At 45.1% G+C, this 14,460-nt stretch overlaps 1 protein-coding gene across 1 annotated transcript in view; it reads right to left on the minus strand.

Annotated features, from left to right (window-relative positions):
* RNF213 (ring finger protein 213) overlaps positions 1 to 14,460 on the minus strand; it is a 117,423-nt gene that overhangs the window by 36,489 nt on the left and 66,474 nt on the right. The window contains 8 exon segments of the mRNA XM_023729165.1: positions 2,449 to 2,544; positions 3,145 to 3,281; positions 4,784 to 8,392; positions 9,974 to 10,129; positions 10,347 to 10,540; positions 11,310 to 12,465; positions 13,931 to 14,095; positions 14,207 to 14,347. Coding sequence (XP_023584933.1) covers positions 2,449 to 2,544; positions 3,145 to 3,281; positions 4,784 to 8,392; positions 9,974 to 10,129; positions 10,347 to 10,540; positions 11,310 to 12,465; positions 13,931 to 14,095; positions 14,207 to 14,347 — 5,654 coding nt within the window.

Consider the following 14,460-nt stretch of genomic DNA (forward strand, 5'->3'; position numbering starts at 1 on the left):
GGAGTTAACTGTAAGAGTATCAGTTTTCTCCTGTAAACACTATAACAATATCAACAAAACAAATGAAAGCATTTACATGCTGTTATTACCCTTGAACTTGCAGTAAATTTGTGCAACTTAGAACTGACAACTGCCAAAACAAGTCTGCAAATATATCCTTCAAGAATGCTCTTTTATTCCACAAGGGAACTACTGGAACTAATAGAAAGATTCAACAGAGTAGCAGGATACAAGATAAACACACAAAAATCAGTTGGATTCCTATACACCAATAAATGGAATGCCAAAAAGAAAATCAAGAAAGCAATACCATTGATAATAGTGCCTAAAAAAAACAACAAGAAAAACACTTAGGAATAAATCTAACCAGGGACGTAAAAGACATATACAAAGAAAACTACAAAACACTGCTGCAAAAAACTAAAAGTGACCTACATAAATGGAAAAACATACAATGCTCATGGATAGGTAGACTCAACATTGTGTAAATGTCAATTGTACCCAAAGCAGTCTACAAACACAGTGCAGTCCTGATCCAAATACCAACAGCATTCTTTAGCAAGATGGAAAAACTAATCATAAACTTTACATGGAAAGGAAAGGGGCCTCGGATAAGTAAAGCATTACCGAAGAAAGAGCACAAAGTAGGAGGCCTCGCACTGCCTGACCTTAGAATCTACTATATAGCTACGGTAGTCAAAACAGCCTGGTACTGATACAACGACAGACTAATGGAACAGAATTGAGAATCCAGATGTAAATCCATCTACGTATGGCCACCTGATCTTTGAGAAAGGCCCAAAGTCCATTAAATGGGAAAAAGACAGTTTTTTTTGTTTTTTTTTAAGCAAATGGTGCTGGCAAAACTGGATGTCCATCTGTAAAAAAATGAAGCAGGACTTGTACCTCACACCATACATAAAAACTAACTCAAAATGTATCAAAGACCTAAATATAAAACCAAAAACTATAAAGATCATGGAGGAAAAAATAAGGTCAACACTAGGGGACCTAATATACAGCATAAATGGCATCCAAACCATAATTAACAATATACAAATACTGGAAAATAAACTAGATAAATGGGATCTCATAAAAATTAAACACTTATGCTCATCAAAAGACTTCACCAAAGGGGTAAAAAGAGAACCTACTGGCTAGGAAAGAAAAAATTTGGCTGTGAAATGTCCAACAAAGTTCTAATGTCTAAAATGTATAGGAAAATCCAACACCTCTACAATAAAAAGACAAATTATCCAATTAAAAAATGGACAAAGGATGTGAACAGAAACTACACCAAAGAAGACATTCAGACAGCTAACAGACACATGAGGAAATGCTCACTATCACTAGCCATTAGAGAAATGCAAATCAAAACTACAATAAGATACCATCTCACCCCGACATTACTGGCACCAATAAAAAAAAACAAAATAGCAAATGTTGGAGAGTTTGTTGGAAGATTGGAACTCTTATGCACTGCTGGTGGGAATGGAAAATGGTACAACCATTTTGGAAAACAACATAGCACTTCCTTAAAAAGCTAGAAATAGAAATACCATACTATCCTACAGTCCCAGTCCTAGGAATCTATCCTAGAGAAAACACAAGTAGACATATGCACACCCATGTTCACTGCCAGCATTATTCACAGTAGCAAAAAATGGAAGCAACCTAAATGTTCATCAGCAGATGAAGTGGTAAACTATGGTACGCACATACAATGGAATTCTATGAAACGATAAAAAACTGATGAATCTGAGAAACATCTCACAACATGGATGAATCTCTAGGGCATTATGCTGAGTGAAATAAGTCAATCACAAAAGGACAAATACCATATGAGACCACTATTATAAAAACACAGGAAAATGTTTCCACACAGAAAGAAACAATCTTTGATGGTTATGAGGCAAGGGAGGAGTGGGGAGGGAAAAGCACTAACTAGATAGTAGATACGTGGTAACTTTCGTAAAGGGTAAGACAGTACACAATATCGGGGAAGTCAGTACAACTTGACCAGGGCAAAGTCATAGAAGCTTCACAGACACATCCAAATGCCCTGAGAGACCGAGCTACTGGGCTGAGAGCTGTGGACCATGGTCTTGGGGGACATTTAGCTCAACTGGCATAACACAGTATGTAAAGAAAATGTTCTACATCCAACTGTGGTGAGTAGCAAGAAAAAAAAGAATACTCTTTTATATCCTGTTAATCTATTATTAGCATTTCTTGAATTTTACTACTTTTGTATTAGCCCTTTCTCTTTTTGAAAAGTTTAATCTTCTGTTTCTCTAGTGTATGTCTGGGGAAATGAGAAGGGAGGAGAATTTTCTTATCTTTATTTCTATACTTATACTATACTGTTTTAGGGAAGATATTCTTCAGGAGCTCCTGAATGAATTTTGAGTTTCCTACGTATTTCAGAGAAAAATACTAAAAACATACTTAGCTGAGGCAATGAGCTGAGCATCATGAGCCCCGTCTTCAAAATCTGTCTGAATAATGAGGATTTTACATCTGGCTGTGTTAGTTAGGCACTTCCTGAAAGGGAAAGAAATATATCTGAGTGAATTCTCTGTCCTAAAAAAGGGTAACAAAATTCCCAAAAGTGATGGGAAATATAAAGGCCACAAAGAAAATACCATTCAGAGGGATTTTCCACTATAAGATGAGGAGGCTATCCTGAGGAGAGGAAAAAAAAAAAAAACCCTAATAAGTGCTTCCCAATCAGATATAAGGACAGTGATCTTAGGAAAGATGTTAATGACAGGTACGGAGTAGAAGATAAGAGATGAGAGGGACACTGGAAGAAAGGAACAACTATTTCAATTCCGTGTCCTCAGTGCTCACTAACCAATGCTGGTGACAATGCGAGTGATTATCATAGCCACACAGTCACTAGTCGCACGCCCCGAGTGTGTCGGAATAGAACCGTGCTCCACAGGGTTTTCATGGCTCATTGTTTAGGAGTAGATTGCAAAGCGTTTCTTCCGAGGTGCCTCTGGGTGGACTTGGACCTCCAACCTTTCAGTTAGCAGGTGAGTACTTAATCGTTTGCACTACCCAGGGACTGCAGCCATAGAGTCATGAAATACAAAACGTCAAGGTGGAAATCGGGGGGAGAAGGTGGGGAGTGCTCACCGGACGTTTTGGAGGAAAGAGTACTCCGTGTCAAACTGCTGCAGGGACATGATGGTGGGCCTCGCAGCCCTGCCCTTCACCTCAGATTCTAAAATTCCACAGTCATGACTGGTGAGCAGTCTGGAGAAAGTGGTGATCTGCAAAGTTAGGAAATGCAAGTGATTTGTGAGGATTCACGTAAAAGTGGCACATCCTCCAAGATAAATATCTTCTGTGTGCTCAGCATTGTGTGTTTGGTGCACAGACAACAAGAATCCAAGCCAAAAGGAGTTTTCAAAAGCTGGCAGTGCTCAGGCAGATAGAACCTATGGGGACCAAAAAGCATAGAGAAGATGCTTCCTGCCCCTGAGATGACTTAGTAGCCTTCCCAGAACCTAGTATCTTTTCCTGTTTTGGTCCCTCTTGAAGTTCTGCTGATAACTTCTTTCTTGTAATTTTGCTTCCTACCTTCAGCGGAGTTAGCTGATGGTTCCCCTGCCTTCCCACAGCTGTTAGCTCTTCTTTCCCACACTCAGACTCTCCTAAGGGCTCCCGACTATCTCCAGCCCAGACCCTACCTCTTAGCTCAGATTCCTATGTCCAACTGTATGATGAACATGCTACTCAGATGTTACAAGCATCAAAACCTATCATAAGTGGAATTTATCATTGCCTCCCCAAAACTCTTTGGCCAGTCTTGGATTCCTTATCTTCATTAACCATAGCACGGTCATCTAAGGAAGAATCCAAGGTGTCACCCCTAGACTCCCCCATCTCCCAGGCCCAGAATGGAATTGGTTATTAAGCTCTGCCAGTTTGGATCCTATTTCTCAATTCTACGCCTTCCTCTATTTTGCTTGAACTGGTGGTACAGCAGCCTTCCAACTAGTCTGTCAGTCCTTTACCAAACTTGGTGTTTCTATCTCGCAGGCAGTGGGGCACAACAAAAAGACATATCCCTCAATGACGCCCCTCTAGACAAAAAAATCTGAACTCCTAGTGCAGCTGACATGGCCCTCCATGAAGTCTTTCCCACGATTATCTTGTCCTCATCTTCCAGCACGCACAGCCTTGAACTCTGAGCTCCTTCAATGATGCCCTTCTGGTTTCCTGCATGCACGTTGTTTCCCCCTCGACACCTTTGCTCAAGTGAGGCCCTCTGCCAAAAGTTCCCCCAGCCATACTTCTGAGTTCAGGGCATCTCTCGAAGAAAGGCTTATCTGACCTTTTCTCTTGATCCTTTTTGCCTCTCTGCATAGCATTTATCACAGTATACTGACTACCTGTTCCTGGCTCTTTCTGTCCATCTTGCACTGCAAGCTGGTCAAGGACAAGAACGGTGCAAGTGTGTTTTTATATCCTTAGTGCCCTCAGCTCAGTTCTTGCACGTGGTACTCCATTTGTTGAAATAAATGTTGTATTAGTTTTACAGTCTGCACAGAGCACTATAGAGACATAGGCCCTCAAAACTTAGTTAAACTGAATTTATATGAATAGCTTGGATCTCCTCATACTTAACATGTAGAAGAGCCAAAGTCTCGACATATCCATTCACAACTCCTATACACTGACTTCAAAAGAATCTTGAATTCAGGATACTAGGGATTCATGAAAGGTTAGGTGAAAGAGGAGACAGATGAAAATGTACAAAGATAATCACCTCTGTGAAGACAGCATGGTGTTCCAGATCCTTCATGTGAAGGTGAGCCTGAAGGAAATCTGCAAAGGAATTATGCTGCTGCTTGTAATAGTATTCTTGTGACAGTGACTGTGCTGCAAACCCCCCCAGTGAAGATGTGTTCAGCCGAACCACAGCGTCAGGGGTTGCACAATCCAGCAGGATCAATTTTGCTTCCTCAGACACCGTCTGGTAGAGGTCCCCGGTCAAGTCCCTGTGACCTTGCCTCTCTAAGACCTGAAGCACCACAGAGGCACACGTGTCAGAGTGGTAGCCAATAAAGACATCCGATGGGCTGTATTTGTGTTTGGCTTGGAACTGATCTGCTTCCATGTGTATGAATTCCTCCACCCATTCCTTGAGTTTTTCCACAATGTTCTTCTGCCATTTCTCCAACACAGTATTGATATCCAGATAGTGCTTCTCCAGCCGGTTGATAAGTGGGATGGGGAAATATCTGTACACAACATCTTTCTCTTCAATGACGATCAAGCGGAAGTCTGGGTGAACCCTGCACTTGACACGATGGGTCCCCAGGCCCAGGTCCACATACTTCTGACCACCCAGGTAGACGTAGTACTGGTTGAGTGCATCATAGAGGCTCTCGTAGAGGTTCTGCAGATTGAGGAGGACCACCATCTTGCCTGTTTCCATGCAGATCTTCACGCGGTTGATATTTCTGCAGACCTGGGTGTATTCTTGGTCCTTAGGAAAACTGGAACCAAAAATAATCTCTGGCTGCTGCTCCTTACTGAAGAATGTCTGCTGGAGGATCTGCAGGGCCACGTAATTTTTGGTCAGTACGAGTAAGTAGCGGCATTCAGCGTCTTCCAGCTCTCTACCCGACCCCTTTTGATGATCACCATAAATGTTCTGCTGGATCAGCTGGATAGTGCTCACTTCTTCAGAGCACCTTGCCTCGGGTAAATTGGCCATAAAAATGTCCAAAGCATTGATGTCATCTTTGCCACTGAAGTTCCGAAGGACAGCCTGTGCAATGTCTTGTGGGGAAGGCTTTTTATTGGAAGCTTTGGCCATGGCAAAGACCATTTTGATGAGGCTGTAGTAGTCACGAAGCCCAAAGAATTCCTTGTCTTGGTTCCTGCACACTGTTTCATAGGCTTTGGCAAAAGATGCAAAATACCCTTGGACTCTGTCTTGAATGAGGGTGTCTGAATGGCAGATTCCCTTGGCACTCTCTATGAGCTGTTTCTCGTTGGGACTGCCACGTGACACAAATATGCCCCGGTTCATCTTGGCGGGGTCAAGAGCCCAGTTGGAAATGCCTATGAAGCCAACCTTTTTATGGGGCGCAGGATCATCTTCAATGCAGCCGTCTTCCAGCAGTGGGTGCAGAGCCTTCAGGGGCATCTTGGGAGAGTCTTCAGCCAGTCCAACCTCATCTAACACCACCACGGAGACATACTGCTGCAGGTCCTTGCCCTGCTGGAAGCGGGCACACTGCTTAAAGGTACCTATGATCCCCTGGGGGGTGGAGTGTGGGCTGCACTGGAACGACACCAGGTGGACCTGCTTCAGGTTCCGGAAGAGATCTGAGTAAGCTGCCTGACCTTGCATAGCATCGGCCACAATGGTCTTGGCAAGAGATTTGGAGCTGCCGGGCTTCCCAACCAGGAAGAGAGGAATCTTAAGCTCAATGCAGACTACCATCATGAAGACATTCTCCTTCAAAGCCAAGTTCTTGGCAATGGTTTCCCTCAGAGGTACACAATTCAGAAAAAGATCCTGTGTTTGAGTTACTTCATCCAGGATAACCTTGCTGTCGTTATATGGTTCTGGAAAAAAACTGCAAATGGCTTTCCGATATGATTCCTTCTTTTCTAAAGAGGCATGATAACATACCCCGATAGCCTGAACCAGAGACCAGAGGACAGGACTTCTCTTGAATTTATTTTTTATGACACTTGACTTACAGAGGAAGGATTCCAGTTTTGACAAGAGCATTTCACTGTGGTCATGGAACCATTTGAAAACTTCCACACAGCGTTCCACATCCCGAAGGCTGACAAAACTGCACTCATTTTCTCTTTTCCTCATGAAACCCTGAGAGGCAGAAAGCACTTCTGTGATCAGACAAATCTCATTTTGCTCTATCTTGATGGAGTCAACTAGTCTCTGGACAATTTGCTGAACATAGAGCTTTTCAGCAACATCATTCAGTTGTCCAAAGTCCCACACCAGAGGAATCATGCTTGGAGGAAGAGCATGGACTCGATAAACCAACTGCCTGAGAGGAATGGAGCCAAGCTTCTCTGCCGTCTCCTCTGCGCTAACTCTGTACCCTAGCCCAGCTGACTCCAAACGGCAGATCATCTCCTGGGAGTGCCTCCGGTAAGGGTTGCAGGCTGCAATGATGTGCAAACCAGAGTTCTCAACCAGGGGCTCGCCATTCACTGTGTGGTCACACAGAACTTCTTTGATACAGCTGATGGCTTCTGTTGTGTTGGCTTCATCAAAGAACAAGATGGTGTCAAGCTGATGATGGCTCTTATTGAAGATAGCAATGTTTTCAGCCTCCCTGACTTTGGAGTAGATCATGTCTGCAGTCGTTCCTCCGTGGACCTTGACCAATTTCATAGTTTCAGCATCAACACCCCCACGCCGCAGGTCGCTAAGGAATTTAATGAGCCTGGTTTTCCCACAGCCAGTTTCTCCCATGATGACAACGGGGATCCCACACCGAAACCGCATCTCAATAGCAAGGATCTTCAGCATATTGTCTGTTGTGAGCTCATAGGTTTCATCAGGGTCAATGGCCCACTGGATTCCTAATGCCAGGCAGAGTCTTTCAAGTTTCTCATGTCTGGGCAGTTGATCAAAGTCAACATTGAAGGGCACCCTCTGAAGCAACAGCCCCCTGTACAGTTCCATCATCATGACATCTTTCTTGATTACCTTCCCATGCAAGTGACTGATGGCATCAACGCCACCATTCTTGTTGGGCTGGAAATGGAAGCCAATGAATGTCATGGATATGTGGTCACCATTGAAGAAAACATATGGATGGGGCTCTGACTCCCACCTCTTCCGCAGAGTGAAAGGAGCTAGATCTTCTTCCTTGACCCCATCCATGGTAACCATATGCTTCCCTGGGCTTTGGTCCGAGGTGTTCAGAGTTGGTGTGGCAAAATCTCTTGCCATAAAGATCATGAAGGTAACCACAAAGTTCTTGAAGCCCCTCAGTGTGTCTCCAATGAAATTAGGATCACAGAAGACAGAGGCCTCACAATCTTTGAGCTGATAATTCAGGAACCGAGCAAAGTTTTGAAGCTCTGACCAGGATGGGTTTATCACCCCACAGTAAAACAAGAAATGCTGGAGGCATTCCTCCGGTGTGCCTTCGATAAAGCCTTCTTGGTACTGAAACGTGTCTAGGTTTTGTTTTTGATGGAATCGTTTTAAATACTGGTAGGGTCTTTGGAAGGTTTCACTGCAGAACTCTGTGTGATCCATTCCTGGCTCTCTGTGGCTAGATTCAGGGTTCAGCCCCATGTCTATCACCTCTTTCGGAGGCCTGCATGTGACTTTTGGGAAGATGTCCAGAAAAGCGAACTGTGGGGCATGGGTAACCTGGAGAGGAGAGACATGAAATAAATAGTTATGACTAAATTACCTTTTAAAAAATACTTCTGTCTTTTAACAAAGTCTATGTTGGATGGGCTTTTACAAAAAAAATTACACTTAAAAGTACAAAGCTTTCTGTAGACTCCCTTTTACATAGGTTGTTATCGCATACACATTAAGGCATCGGGGAAATTGTATTGTGGGAGGTACAGTCATTATCTTTTTTGTTTTTTATTGTTGTAATTAAATGAAGTTTACATTTCAAGTTAGTCTCCCATACAAAATTTTGTTTTTTTTACATACATTGTTACGAGACCCCAACTGCTCACCCCATTCTGTGACAGCACACTCCTTGCCTCCGCCCCTGATTTCCCATGAACATTCAACCAGCTCCTAACTCTCTCTGCCTTCACGTCTTACCTCTGGACAGAAGCTGCCCCTTTGTTCTCTTGTATCTACTTGACTAAGAGGCACATTCTTCACGAGTATCACTTTATGTCCCACAGTCCAGTCCAATCCCTGTCTGAAGAGTTGGCCTTGGAAATTGTTTTAGTTCTAGGCTGATAGAGAGTCCAGGGGGCATGCTTTCCGGGGCTACAGTCTTTATCTTAAAAATTATTTTAGGAAATTATTTTACAACCCAGCTTCCTGATATTAAATTTCTCCATTAAGCAAGCATATATGTATGTGTGTGTGTGTGTCTCTTCTGTTAAAAATTCGTAAGATGAAAGTCTCCTTCACATCTCAGCTGGCATTAAGAAAGATGGCACTTCTTTTAGGGGATAAATTTACTGATTTCAAAGCACAGCTGGAATTTAACCTGGACATAGAGCTTGAGTCATGGATCAAACAAACAAAAAGAAAATTACGACACTGCTACTTAATAGAAGAATATTTTTATTTATTCCAGAAATAACTAAACAGTAAGTTTCATGACTGAGTTTTGTTTACTAACACTGCACTTGGCTACTGTCATGGATTGAATTGTGTCCCCCAAAAATATCTGTCGATTTGGCTAGGTCATGATTCCCAGTATTGTATGATTGTCTACCTTTTGTCATCTAATATGATTTCCCTATGTGTTGTGAATGCTATCACTGTGATATAATAAGATGGATTAGCAGCAGTTGTATTGATAAGGTCTACAAGATTAGATAGTGTCTTAAGCCAATCTTGTTTGAGATATAAAAGAGAGAAGTGGGCAGAGACATGGGGGCCTCATACCACCAAGAAAGCAGTGGCAGGAGCAGAGCGCATCCTTTGGACCCGGGGTCCCCATGCGGAGAAGCTTCTAGTCCAAGGGAACATTGATGAGAAGGCCAACAGAGAGAGAAAGCCTTCCCCTGGAGCTGACACCCTGAATTTGGACTTCTAGCCTACTTTATTGTAAGGGAATAAACTTCTCTTTGTTAAAGCCATCCATTTGTGGTATTTCTGTTATAGCAGCATTAGATAACTAAGACAGCTACTTTACTACAAAACGAGAGGAATCACAAAAACTTACTACTCCACACCATGGAAATGAAAAAGACCTGAAGGAATGAAAAATCTCTCCACAATTAAATGAATAATCTCTTCAATACATACCAGTTTTGAAGACCTCTTTGGCAGCACTGAATTCCCTTCTAGGATTTCAATGATGTATAAATGGCGCTGATTCCGAAGCCACATTTTCCCGTTTACATCCATTAAGTATTGTAAAACTAGGAGTTTGAAAAGAAATCCCCAAATTCCAGACTGTACCTAAAGACAGAATCACATGGGTTTTAAAATACTTACACAAACTGAAGACCAGTCCTCCCAACCCTTAGGATCCTCTTATTTTATTTTCTGGCAGAATGACACTGAACTTTGATACAGGTAAAAAGGAGAAATTCTGTAGACTTAGGAGGAAGCAGTTAGGGATGTGGGGCTATGTCTTCCCTGACTGGGCCCCTCAGTTGAAACCCCAGGCACTTACTGAGGAGGTCACGTCAAAGTGGAAAATCGTGGGGCGTTTCTGGTGCTGTGCATCCAGGAAAGGCAAGAGGGTGCCCAGGACCTGACTTTCATCCACCTGGGGGTCCATCAGTCGGATGACCTTGAGAGGCACTTTTGTCCCAGTGAACTTCATCTTCAATTTGCTGTGCAGTCTCTTCACATAGAGAGATTTCCCTGTAATGGTGACACATGGAAATTAGGGCCCATGGCTGTGGACAAAGAGTAAGAGAATCCAGATGATTCATTAACGGTTACTTGTCTTTGTGTAAACTTGAAGATGACATATACAACATGCATAAAACAGAGGCACCATAACCGCAGATGAAAGGATACATTTCAAACCCTCAAATTTCCCAGCCATTACCTACTCACTGTCCTTGCTGTTTCCCCGGTACTAATGACAGCAATCTAAGTAAACTAACAGCAAAAATATGCGGGGGAGGGGTTGCAGTATTTGCCCCAATAGAATGCAGTATTGTTGTTGAGATAAAGTCAATAGTAACGGAAATGATTACTTCTTTCCAAATCTTTGTGGTGTTCCCAGTGTAACCTCGCCTAGAAAGCAGAGTGTGTGGTTAGGGGGACCTGACAGTGACTGAGGGCGGGCAGAGAGCCTCAGTTCCTTCTCAAGGAAGAGCCATAATACCTCCTCTGCTCTCACGACCATCAACCCCAAAGCGGGCAATGGAGGGTTTTATTTTTTTAAAAACAAGAAGTTAACTGTAGGGAAGCTTGCCTAGAAGGGCAAGGTTGGGGACTCCCAGGAATTGGCCAATACTACGAACCAGGTGAAAAAGGGTACCCGGTTCCAGCGAGCCCTGATTGACAACTTCAGATGCATCAAAACCTCCCTGAGACTCAGTTTCCCCACTGTTGGACCAGGGAAGGTGTTCAGGTGGTCCCTGGGAGAAGCAGGGTCCAGAAATCTCAGCCGCAATCTTACCAACACCGGCTCTCTGCGACGCCACGACCCCAACACACATCCGGTCCTGGAACACAGCAGCTGCTGACAGGGTCTGCTGTGGGACCTGGAAGTGTCTCGCCAGGTAGGTCTGGATGGTCTCAAGTGATGCCTGTGGGGTGACGAGGACTTTGTACTGGCTGAAGGCCGAGGGGAGGTAGCAGTGCTCCCGGTCACAGTCGCAGACCAGGACGAGCTGGTAGTCCTCACGGTGGCGCTGCAGGCACAGACTCTGGAAGAGCTCCTCGGCCCGAGAGCCCACCTCGTAGCTCAGCTGGTCTGCATACAGCAGGCTGTAGACCTTGTGCCCCCGGGAGCCCAGGGTGAGGCAGCGGCGCAGGAACAGCGCCACCTCCTCAAACGTGGTGCCTGGGGTACAGAGCAGCACTTCGTCATAGGTGGGCAGGGGCTGGCTTGGGGCCTCCATGTAGATGGCCAGGGCAGCCAGCAGCACCTCCGAGTGGCCACACACGACCAGATTGGGCTGGCCAACCTGCAGGCCTCTGGGCAGATGCCGCTCCACAGGGGTCCCGCTCATTGTGGACAGGTGAGCCAGACAGTGGCCAAGGGCATCCAAGTCCAAGCAGTGAGGCAGGAAGGTGCTCATGCACTCCATCGACTGTTCCATGATGACCCTCAGCTTGTCTACCAGGATGAACTCCGAGAAGCACATCAGCGATAATTCTGCCATCCCTGTCTTCACACAGTGTCTGCTGGCTGCTCCATCAGTCCTGCTGGAGGCCTCGGAGACATCACTCGGGGTGCAGTTGCCTTTGATAAAGGACAGCATCATCAGAGCTGCCTCACTGGGGCTCGGCTTCTTGAGCTCCATGCTCAGGTAGACCAGCTGCTCAGCCGTGTAGAAGTTGAGGTAGAAGTGTTCAGCTCGCTTCTTTGCCACAAATCTCTTCCAGTGGTCTAGGAAGTGCTCCATCTGCCTGCAGAGGGCTTCCAGCAGCCTGGCCACCTTCCCGCTCCCAGCGAGCTGGCCCACCAGCTCCAAGTTGAAGTCCATGTGGATGGAAATGCCCCTCCTGGGGGAGCAGTACACCTCTGCGGTCCAGGTCCTGAATAGCATGTTCCCAGCTGAGTAAAGGTTTATAAAGGACTGGACAAGCCTCTGCACATTGCCAAACACCTGTGGAAAATGGAACCATGAAGTGGACGTTACAGAGCTGTACTAGAGAGGCAACAGAGTGTAGAACAATAAAAACGGGTTATAATTTGAAGGACTTGGGTTCACTGCTTTCCAGCTTTCCACCAGTTCACTGTGTGTCCTCGAGCAAATGATGTTGTACCTACTGTCAAGTTGGCCCTCAGCACATGGTGACCCCATTCACAACAGAATGAAATGCTACCCTGTCCTGCGCCATCCCCGTGATTGGTTGCAGATCAGACTGTTGTGATTCATAGGCTTTCATTTGCTGATTTTTGGAAGTAGATCACTAGGCCTTTTTTCCTAATCAGTCTTAGTTAGGAAGCACCACTGAAACCTGTTCAGTTTCACAGCAACACGCAAGCCTCCACTGACAGACAGGTTGAAGGGGAAAATAGGCTTTGCGAGGCTGGGCATAGCTGCCCTCATGCTTTCCATTAGTTCACTGCTGTTTCTGTTGGTTCACTGCTGTTTTCCAAGCTTCTGTTATGTGACCTTGCTGAGGCAATCTTATGTAACCCTCTGGCATGGAGCCACCTTTGTCCTTGACCACTATAAAACCTTCATTCCCCCCCACCGCCCCCGCTGGGTGTGGAGATCTGCTTTGGTCCTCCTGCCGCCGGGGACCACTACCTGGGTATGTAAATCTCCCTAATAATAAAGACTCCTTCACTGCCACACTGGAGTTGCCCACCTCTTTCTTTAGTCTCTCAGCACCCTCCAGTTTTGGAGGCAAATTTCAAGTTACTAGTCCTGGACACGGGTGGTGGCTACACGTGAGGTGCACTGGCTGGGAACTGAACCTGAGTCTCCCTCATAGAGGCAATAAGTCTTCCACTGAACCAACAGTGTCCCCTCCGAGCAAATGATATTTATCACAAAATGCCTTCCTGTCTCATTCATAAATGGCCTAATAGGAGGGCTCTCTTCTTTAGCAGGCAATAAGTCATAAAGATCAAGGATACATGTGTACAGTACAAATGAACTTTACAGAATAAATTTAAGAGACGATTAAACTGACATGCCTTCATCAATACAGTTAGTTACTTTTGATTTTGATGAAAGATGCCTAAGTAAGTCTATAAGTATTTTTGAATTCTTGGCAATTTACAGAGTGGGTGAAGCAATTTAAGAGTCTTTCTAAGAACTATCCATTGGGTTATCTCTTCTCCAGTGCAGTGGATTACCTGACAGTTCATCCTATGGACCATAACGAGGACCGTGAATCTAAGGGCCTGTCATGCTTGGACTTCTCTCCTTGGGCCATGAACTTGGGTGACATGCATTCTGCAAACTCACTAGCTCTGTTCTCCAAGGGTTTCTTATCAATGAAATCCAAACTCATGCCATTTTGAGTTTCTCCAGCAACTCAGTAGAGGGCGGACTCGGCCCAAACAGATGAGACTCTGGCGCCCTGCTTGGCTGCGACATACTCATGAGCACTCACCTCAGAAAACACCTCCACTTCCACGTTGTTCTGCTCTTTCTTGCCAGACATCAACATCAGCTTGTTCAGAAGCTCTCTCAGCTCTTCTAAAGAGTACGCTCGTATTTCTCCACTGTCACTGTGACTCTCGGGAAGGACCAAGCGTAGGACCGAGTCCGGGGAGATCTGCGGCGTATCACAAGGGGCGCAGTCAGTTTTCTGGCAGCAGAGGCCCCAACATGTGCAGCAGCCCGAGTGCGCCCTCTAAAGCCCCACCTGGGACCCAAGGTCACTCACCTTCTGGCCATCTTTGGGTGCCTCGATGAAATAGGTGCCTTTGCTGTTGATGGCTGTTGCCAGGGACAGGGATGAGAGCTCTACAGACCCGTGACTTTCCTTCACTGTTTTTAGCCATTCCAGGTTCCTGGCAGAATCACACTGTTGGGACAGAAGTCGAGAAAATGGGCCATGGGTCAGGTGATCATGGTCTTTCTCTGCTCCCAGCAGTACTTGTCCCTCCTCTGCCTTCCTGGGAAGACCTCCTCCCCTGC

The sequence above is a fragment of the Trichechus manatus genome, unplaced genomic scaffold (genome assembly GCF_000243295.1).
Source record: "Trichechus manatus latirostris isolate Lorelei unplaced genomic scaffold, TriManLat1.0 scaffold00028, whole genome shotgun sequence".
NCBI lineage: Eukaryota > Metazoa > Chordata > Mammalia > Sirenia > Trichechidae > Trichechus > Trichechus manatus.